The sequence below is a fragment of the Camelina sativa genome, chromosome 11, assembly GCF_000633955.1.
Source record: "Camelina sativa cultivar DH55 chromosome 11, Cs, whole genome shotgun sequence".
Taxonomy (NCBI): Eukaryota; Viridiplantae; Streptophyta; class Magnoliopsida; order Brassicales; family Brassicaceae; genus Camelina; species Camelina sativa.
Window position 1 is genome coordinate 48,762,729 of NC_025695.1, and position 9,571 is coordinate 48,772,299.

The window sequence follows — 9,571 nt, forward strand, 5'->3', positions numbered from 1 at the left end:
AAATTCAAAAAAAAAAAAAAAGAGTACTAAATTAGGACTAGTTTTGATATCTCAAAAATAGTCCTATATATATGCTGAAATACCTATATATATATATATATATATCATACGTATACCTCTAGAGTATTTTCAGAGATGCTAAGATCTGTGACCTCCGAGATCCCTGCAAAAACTTGTGCAATGTTTGCATCTTCGACAAGTCATCTTCCCGGTAATAGATGAGATCAATACAGACCTTGATAGAGGAACCCACACTCTCCAATCTGAATTTTTCCAACGGATCCTCTCTGAAGTTTTGCAATGATTTTTCTCTGATATACAGAAACTCTAAGCTAGGAGTGTCAATCACAATTACACGCACATGTGTCTATACTCAAGTTCTTTAATGTCTGAGATGGCACGTTCAGAACTCCAACAGTAACATGAGTAATGCCCAAGTCTTGGAGAACTGGTGAGCACGAGATAAAGCATCTCTAGAACCACATCAGTCGAGAAGTCAACAAAATCTAGAAGCATATATAGTCTTGAGGCGAGGTAGGTAGAAAAACTCACAATCATCACTAAAATCACCCAGCTTGACTAGGTACAAGCACACATATAAAAGCTTCGGGGCAGCTTACTCAAATATAACGACTGTACAAAACAAACAATCACCAAACATTAAACTCCACTAGTAACGACTCTATCGATCAACAACCACAAGGGAAAATCTGTATCTTTATCTGAATCATTTGAGAAAATCAGTGACATCACGATCCCAAATAAAGTGCAATCCAGGAACATGTCGCCAGAGATTTCTCCATCTGGTCGATAAGACACTAGTGGTGACAGACTCACGCGTGCCCTTTTTCACTGTCGATCAAGGAATTAGGGCTTTTTCACTGTCGATCAAGGAATTAGGGCTTTTTCGTGGTGCAATAGCTCAAAATTTAGGGTTTTCCCGTGACGGTTCGGCTACTAGCTAAGGTCGAGGAAGGTGAACTGACAGAGACTGAAGCAAACCGTTGAGTTGAGACGTCGCGGGAACGCCGGGAAGGACCCAAAGAGAAAGAGCTTTTTTTTTTTTTTGGTCGCAAAATACAAATTCGGTCCAGCCTTTTTTTTTTTTTTGGGTTGTTACAAATTAATGGGCCTCAGATATTTTGGACTTATATTAGTTTTGTCTGGGCTTAATCTTTCCTATCCTTTTATTTGATTTTTCCTTTTTGTTTTAGTAACAAAATTCCAATAGTTTTCCACTTTCTCAGTTTCGCCCAAATAGACGTTGCTGGTTCGTCTTCCACCGTAACTCCTCTCTCTAGGGTTTTTTTTGGGCCACGGTGTATCTGATCTGACTGCCATGAGTCCACGGCGGAGAGTTGTCACGGAGGATCGTATGACAATAATATCTCGACGCAGTAAGCGAACGAATATCTCGCCGAATGGAGTAGAAGAAAACACAGTCCAGATCCCGGTCCGGGTTATGCTAAAAACCCAAGCATTTAAAAACCCGCATATAACCGGAAAAACCTAGCTAAAACCGGCTAACCGACGGTTGAACCGGCGGTTTGGGTTAATTACAAGGATTAAAATTTAAACTTAGACGAATCTAAAGTTAGTGATGCAGGTACCAACTAATATAGTAGAGCAATTATGTACGTTACCCTCCATTCTCGATGTGGGACAACATATATTTTAAAATTGAAGATGGTTTATTCTTTTATTTTAATTGTGATTTTTTTTTTCACCTTCCAATCTCGTTTTTTTTTGTTTTCCTGTAAACACCAATTTCTATTTTTGTTTGGATTTTACATAATTATATATGGAAATTTATAATTATGTTTTAAAATAAAACAATGTAAAAAAAATATTAATAAAACCAATATATACATATATATATAAGAATAATCTGTATTGAAATTCAGTAAACTTTTGATCTGTGGTTGGACCGGGTCGACCCCTTTGACCCGGAAGGCTTTCCGGTTTGCTTCCCGGATCGGGTTTAAAAACATTGGATATTTGTAACAGAGCTAGTCAAGTTCTCTTGGCTCCTAATCTCATGGCTATGGGATCTTATTACTGTTCTTATCTTTTTGGATGTATGTTAAGTTCTGATCCAAAAAATAGCATTGTAAAATTGCTAACAAAATGTAATCTGCTTAAACAAGATACTCCCCAAGCTATACTCAAAACAGAGGTACATTAACTTCGGTGGGTTCAACATTGGTTGTCATAAAATGTAGGTTGCCAAGCATGTCTGAAATTTTGTAGATGTACACAACAACTAAACTCACAAAATTATCAGTAATGTTAACAAAAATCTAGCTTTAACGAGTAAAAATAAGATTACAATATCACAAGAGTGCTGAATTTAACAAAACTTGGTTCAGTCACTAAACTGACAAACAGGGAGATAATAAGTATCAAGCTGCCAATACTTTTGCTTGACACCTTCCCAAACATCATCCCCAAGGCAATCCTTAACCGGCAATGGAATCAACTGAGTGCTAAACCCTAAATTCTCAATCTCCAAAGTCACCAAATTGCAATACACAACGTGAAAAAACGCATTACTCCCACAAAACCCATTGAAATACGAATAAACCCCATCAGGCTTCAACAACTTGGGAAGATTCTGATGAAACTCTCTCAAATCTTCATAATACTCTCCATAAGTATCAAAAAATATCCCATCAAAACGATCATCAAGCTTATCAAGAACATCTTGCCACCTTCCAAAAACAATCTGCACATTCTCTTTCTCTCCCCAGCCAGATTCAATCATACGCTTATACACCTCAGGATGAGCTTCGATGATCGTGTGTTTACTCGGACCATACTGTTGAATCGCAGTATCTACAAGTCCCATACCGAATCCAACGTTTAGAATGCGACCACCGTTGATACAAATCGCTTTAGCGTGAGCTTCCATTAATGGTTTTTCCCAAGCCATCATCACACCTTTGCTTTCACTATCCATGATCTTGTCTTCACTGAAACTAACACGATCTTGAAGATACTCTTGGTTAGAGTACTCGTTCTTGGTTTGGTTTCTTGCGATTGTTCCTAAGATTAGCTCTGATTGGATTCCGGTTTTGAGAAGGAGATCGAAGGCTTCTTGGTGTCCTTCTTCCATGGCGAAGTCTCCTGCTGAGAGATTCGATGGAGTTAACGCGTTCCACGGAGCTCCGGATTCGAGTAACGCCGTTACTATCTCTGCGTTTCCGATTTTAGCGGCGTGCATTAACGGAGTCAGACCTTCGTTGTCGAAATGTGTAACGTCGGCGCCGGAGTTTATTAAAGTTTGGACCTTTTTCAAGTCGCCGGATTTAGCAGCTACACGTAACTGATCTGCTTCTTCCATGGGCTTCGATTGTGTGAAGCCAAGCCGTCTGAACAAAACGAAGCAAAACTTTAATTAGAAACTGAAATACAAAATTTTGTAAGCATAAATTAGGATCTATGATAACCAAAGCATCAATGAGAACGAAAAAAACCCTAAATCAAATTCGAAAAGAAGGTATTTTTAAGGCTCAGACACGCACAAAAAGAAGCATCATATGAAACATTACAAGAGAATTTTTTTTAGGTCACTCTAGTAAGTTTCAGCATCGAGAAATGTTGTTGTCATCACCGCCTCAATAATTATTTAAAAAAAAAAAAATGGAAATGAAGAGATTAAAAAACAGGAATATGGAAGATGATGAAACGAAATTAAAATTGACAAGAAATAGACATTGAGAAGATGAAGTTGTGGGTTACTTTGCCTTTTCTGATGCAGAGTGGTGGACTTGAGGGAGAGAATGCGAAATAAAAAGTGGTGTCTTCTATTTGGCGAGTTTATATATATATATGTGTCGGCGAAATTAGAGTTAGGGTTTGATTGGACCTTTATGGGCTTATATCTGATTTTAAGTTGGTGTGCTTTAATGGGCTTATTTCTGAATAATATAGATCCAGCCAAATCAGTATCATATGGAAAATGAAACATTGAATATATGATCCATCATGACTCCATTATACCACTAGGTTAAGACATGATTTTGTACCTACCAGTCCCACACAACCGATAAAATTGGAATGATACATAGAATGATAGAAACTCCATCTTTTTTCATAGTTTAAAGATAGCAATGTTACGTCACTTTGGTTAATACAGGAACTTGTTCCAAACTTTACCAAAGGAACTTATTTCGTGACTTAGGGACACGAAAGTTCAGGTTTGAGTATTAAGTTCATATTCAATCCGAATCACAACATCCAGACTTAATTGAGTAAGTAATCATAGTCTTGTCAGTAAGACACATGACTACATGAGGCATATGGACGGTGGACCAGTAAGTAAACAATTTTGACAAGGGAGTGAGTAAGCCCTCACTTAATAAAATATCCAAATGCTTATATGTTATTGACTTGCCATCACAGATGGAATCAAATTATACCGGAATCAAATGAACCGACTCGTGATGTATCTGCAATGGATCATTGTCACGAGAAATGTCTTCTTGTCTAAGGTAAGTTCATAAATCTTTCACTTATTCCCATAAAGTTGCCATTACAGATGGAAGAAAGTAAATCCGAGTCGTGTGATGTATCACCTCAAAAGATGCATCATGAGTCGGAATCACTTCCTTCGATCTGCAAGAGATAGTGGGTTTGCAGATCATTGGCCAATCCCACTAGACATGTCTTCTTGTTTAAGGTAAGTTCATAAATCTTCCACTTATTCCCATAAGTTGCCTAGTTCTGTATTTACGGTAGTTGTTTTTTCTATTAACAATGTCAATTGGAAAAACAAAACAAAACTCGCCTTTATAGGTACAGCTAACAACAAAACTAAAACTAAACTGATAAAAAAAATTTGGAAAAAAACAAAAAATAGATATTAGAGAAGAGAGCTCATATTCTATGGGTGTATAATGAGTCTATCATGCCCAGAAACTGAGCAGATCAGAATTTTTAATTCTTATTGTTTATAATCACCGCTCTCTTCTCTTCTCCGATCAAAATTTTGACAAAATCAAATCACAAACAAAAAACAAAAAAAAACAAAAAAAGGACGTACTAAAAGAAAAATATTTCTAAGGAGGCCTAGAGTTATGTTAGACCATCTCCAATGTATTACTCTATTTTTTGCTTTAAAATAGAGTAACTCTAAAATAGAGTAGGGTATCTCTCTAATGTACCACTCTATTTTTTACTCTAAAAAGAAATATTCTAAAATATATTCTATTTCTATTTTATTCTGAGTACTTTTTATTTATAAAATTTACAACTAGATCCATTTTTTTATGCTCAACTACCTAATTAAACCAAACCTATTTATTGTCTTGTCGTGTTTGGATTCCCTATTTCTTTTCTCTTTGGCATTTTCTACCTGTAGTTTTTCAATCTTTTATTAAAAGATTCAAACATTTATCTATATTTCACATTAATTCCACTTTTACGTAGAGAATCAACCAAACTAGCATGCATGCATTGGTTAGTGAAAGTCTACTATACAACAGTTGTCTACAATATAGTCATCCAACAAATACAGTCACATGAAAGTCAACCCCAGATTTTTTTTTTTACTCACATAGGCCATATGATCTATAATAATCGTGTAAGACCAAATAAAGGCTAATACGTATTAATATGCATTGGCTGGATAAACGTGTGAACAGTAAATATAATTTAGTTAAGAAAATCACATTAAATAGCACAACCGTAAACTTGAGACATAATTTGCATGTCATTGTTGTATCTATAAATAGCAACACATATAACTACGTTCATATCCACACCCTTTAATCATTTTATAATATTCACACTTGATTATTAAAAATGTCTCGTTCTTATGGATATTCTCAAGAGGAAGATAAATTTTTATGTTAAGTTTACATAGATATTTCTCAAGATCCTATCAAAGGTGTTTATCAATCATCTGATTATTTTTGGGCTCATGTGATGGAAGCTTATGAGAAAGGAAAAAATGCAAATTGGAGTGAACGTACAAAAAAATCAATTTAATGTCGTATTCAAGCTATAGAGAAAGCAACAAAAAAATTGCATGCATGTATCAGACAATGTGAAAACCGACGTCCAAATGGTGCTTTAAATGATGATATTGTAAGTATATATGAATATATAATTTTTATATTATTTACATTTCTTTAACTAAATAAATTTTATTTTTAATGGTATGTAGTTTAATCAAGCTAAATCAATGTTAAGTGAAGATTCAAGCTGCAAAGGAGGTTGGAAATTTGAGCATGTATGGAGTATTATTAAGAACTTTGAAAAGTTTAAAGATGGTGTCACCCCTGTTAAACACAATCTCATGTGATTTCGAGTATACATCTTTAGAGTCAGAAAATCCTACCATTGATTCTCCTACGCAAACATTTTCAGGTTTGTCTTCATTTTCTCTTAATACTAATGAGGAGGAAATTCTTGGCGGATCTCCCTCTCCAAGACCAAATGGGGTAAAGAAGTCTAAAATGAAAAGAAAACTTGTTGATCAAACAATATCGGTTATCAACACCTTAGAAGAAGGAAATAAACAATTTTTGGAGCAATTAAAGAAGACAAGCGGACAAAGAGAACATCATTTGGAGATTCAAAAAAAAAAATGCTTTGAATGAGTTGAAAGAGGAAAACAAAATTTTATTTGCGATTTGAATTCTTTTCAGAATCCAAATGTTCGTGAGTATTTTGAGATTGAACAAGCAAAATTTTTACAAAAACGACGTGGTCAACAACAAGATCAGAAGCTCCTCCTCCATCTATTCCATTTGAACAATATTTTAATGATCTTGGTGGACCGGGAAACAATTTACCAAAATATTAATTTACTAGTTTTTTTTTTTTATTATTGTTTTACTTTATCCTATGTTTCTTATTTTTAATTTGGTACTTGTTTGTTTAGTTAATTTTATAAAACTATGTATGTTAAGTGTGTTTCATTCTTGTTATATTAAAATTTTATTGAAAAAATAAGTTACATTATGTAGATGTGCATTTGTCAGCAATATTCAATTGCCAATAAAATTAATTAATTAATATACATAATATTAAAAAGGTGAAGTTGTTCGTCAACATATACAATTGAAGTTCGTCAACATATTAAAAACTATGATACGATCCAAGTTTGTTGATGTTAGTAAATTGAACATGTTGTTGTTTGTGAATAAGCGTACAGAGTTATTAAACAAAAAAAATACATATTTGAAGGACTAAAGTATAAATAAAAAAGTTCACCTCTAAAATAGAGTTACTTTAAATATAGAGCAATCTCAATTTTTCTCTATTTAAAATAAAATATAAAGTGGAGTTGGAAAAAATTTTACTCTATAATAGAGTTTTTGCTCTAAAATAGATTAGGTTTGGAGATGCCCTTATGTGGGGCTGGGCGAGATGCCCTTATGTGTGGCTGGGCGAGTGTTTTACAAATAGAAGTGACTAGCGTCTACTATATATATATATATATTACCCAAGGGTGAGCTTGGGTTTCATTGGGCTTATAATTGTATGAACTTGTACATAAATAGGCCTGCATTTATGGGCGTTCGTTAGTTCAGAGTTGTACTATGGATTCGCTCACGCTACTTTTTTCCACTGCTTTTTTCTTCTCTAGTCTTTGTCATGATTTTTCACCAAGGCACTCTAGAATAAAAGAGACACTTTGACTGAATGGATTGACGATGTTGTAAGCAAAAATAGCATAGAACATGTGCAAGATGGGTTTCTGCGCAAGACCATATAAATTTTTAAAATTAAATCCATATAATGTATATTATTATTGGTTCATATTTAGGTGAAAATAAACTAAAGTATTTTTTTGTTTAATGAAGCAAAATTGTTTGTAGAAAGTTAGGTTTTTATATTGGTTACGTGCAGGTGCAGGAGACACCTAATTGTATTAAAACGGTATATACAGTATACACGATTTGCAGCATGATTTCAAGCAAAATATTAGGAAAAGCAGCTTTCAAATTTGCTAAAGATAATTTTTAAGAGGTATAAAATTATTTTTCTTACTATAAACTAACATATGGTCTCTGACCTAACACGACTATGTATTCAGTTACAAATTTACGTAGGTTTTGAATGGTTGCTCCATATACTCCATACTACATAGTGCATACTAACATTTTAGTATGGAGTAGAATGGACTGTAGTATGGAGTAATTAGTGGTATGCACAACACCATACAATAGTATGTATAACACCATACCATTATGAATGGTAAAAATTAGACTATAGTATGGAATGGTGTGTACAAAAATATTAAAAACAGTTTTAATAATATTTTTAATCATAATTAACTAATAACTATTACAAAATATTTTTAAAAATTCTAAATCAAAATCTATTATTTCGATTATCCCATAACATATCAGCAATATTGTCTCGTATGTTTGTCATATATGGTCTATCTTCTCTCTCGACCTCATCTTGTTCATTTGAGTCATTTTGCTCGTTTTCTGTATGCACTTCTGAAAAATCTTCAAAGAAATCTGTATCCGAAAAATTCGAAACTCTAATAAAGTTGTGGAGTCCCATCGTTGCGATAATTACTCTCTTTTGCACTTCCAAACCATATCTAGGATCATTCCTAAGAATCCTCCACTTCTTCTTCCATACTCCAAAAGTTCGTTCTACAATAGAACGTAAAGATGCATGAGATCTGTTAAATAACTCTTCTTTGTTCACTGGCGGAGGACCATTGTTAAACTGTGACAAGTGGTATCTCACAACCCGATTTCGTGATGATCTGTAGGGAGCTAAGAAACCTTGCTTATTTGGATATCCTGAATCCACCACATAATATTTATCTCCAGGAGGCAATGGAAATTCAGGATCACCATCTTGAGCGAGTGAGAGTACTCTTGTGTCGTGACATGAACCGGGTGCTCCGTTCCAAACATATGTGAATAGCATATTCATATCACATATTGCCATTACGTTGAAGCTTGTTCTATCATGTCGACTCCAATACATGGCTTGCAGTTCATGCTTGACTTTAACACATACATGAGTTCCATCCATTGCCCCAACAAATCCACTAAAAAAGGGCCAATATCGTCGATCCGCTTGAAGATGTTGTGGAATCCGACGTAGTTCTTGCATTGTAGGCGTCTTTATGTAATCAAAGGCAAGCAACTCAGTAGCTCTCAACACTTCACCAAATTTTCTCTTCACAGTCTCTTGATTACGTCCGAATCTTAGGCCAATATCACGCTGAACTTCATTGTGCCCACACACTCGAAGAAACATAGCTACACTCTCTTCAACGCTAACATTTTGTGTAGGTTGTAAACCATAATTCTGACTGAGAATATTGCATAACTCTGTAAAGGCAGCAAATGACATTCTCAATAGTTGGAGACATGCAGCGTTGTCATTTTGAATACGGTCTCGAAGATTCTGCCATCCTAATCCTCCCCCTGTCTGGTACGGTCCTCTATGAATATACCGCTCATAGTAATCTAATGTAGGTTGTATAAGTAAATCTTCCATTTGCTCATTTTCCAAAGACCATAGCTCAAATCTTTCTGCATCAGATAAATTTTGAATTCCTTGTGATTGCAATTGACAAATCCGATAA

At 34.6% G+C, this 9,571-nt stretch overlaps 1 protein-coding gene across 3 annotated transcripts; it reads right to left on the minus strand.

The window, feature by feature from the left end:
• On the minus strand, window positions 2,285-3,795 carry LOC104727248 (protein arginine N-methyltransferase 2-like). 3 transcript variants are annotated; one of them, XM_010446304.2, is made up of 2 exons: window positions 3,747-3,795; window positions 2,285-3,371 (listed from the first exon to the last, which is right to left on the minus strand). In XM_010446304.2, the coding sequence occupies exon 2, from the start codon at window positions 3,341-3,343 to the stop codon at window positions 2,366-2,368; it is 978 nt and encodes a 325-aa protein (XP_010444606.1). In that variant the 5' UTR covers window positions 3,344-3,371; window positions 3,747-3,795; the 3' UTR covers window positions 2,285-2,365. The 3 variants fall into 3 exon arrangements, with proteins under 3 accessions (XP_010444606.1, XP_010444607.1, XP_010444608.1); XM_010446305.2 differs by having other exon boundaries at window positions 3,742-3,795; XM_010446306.2 differs by lacking the exon at window positions 3,747-3,795 and adding an exon at window positions 3,552-3,735.

Coding starts and splice junctions, on each gene's coding strand:
- LOC104727248 (XM_010446304.2), bottom strand. CDS start 3,343: ATGGAAGAAGCAGATCAGTTACGTGTAGCTGCTAAATCCGGCGACTTG.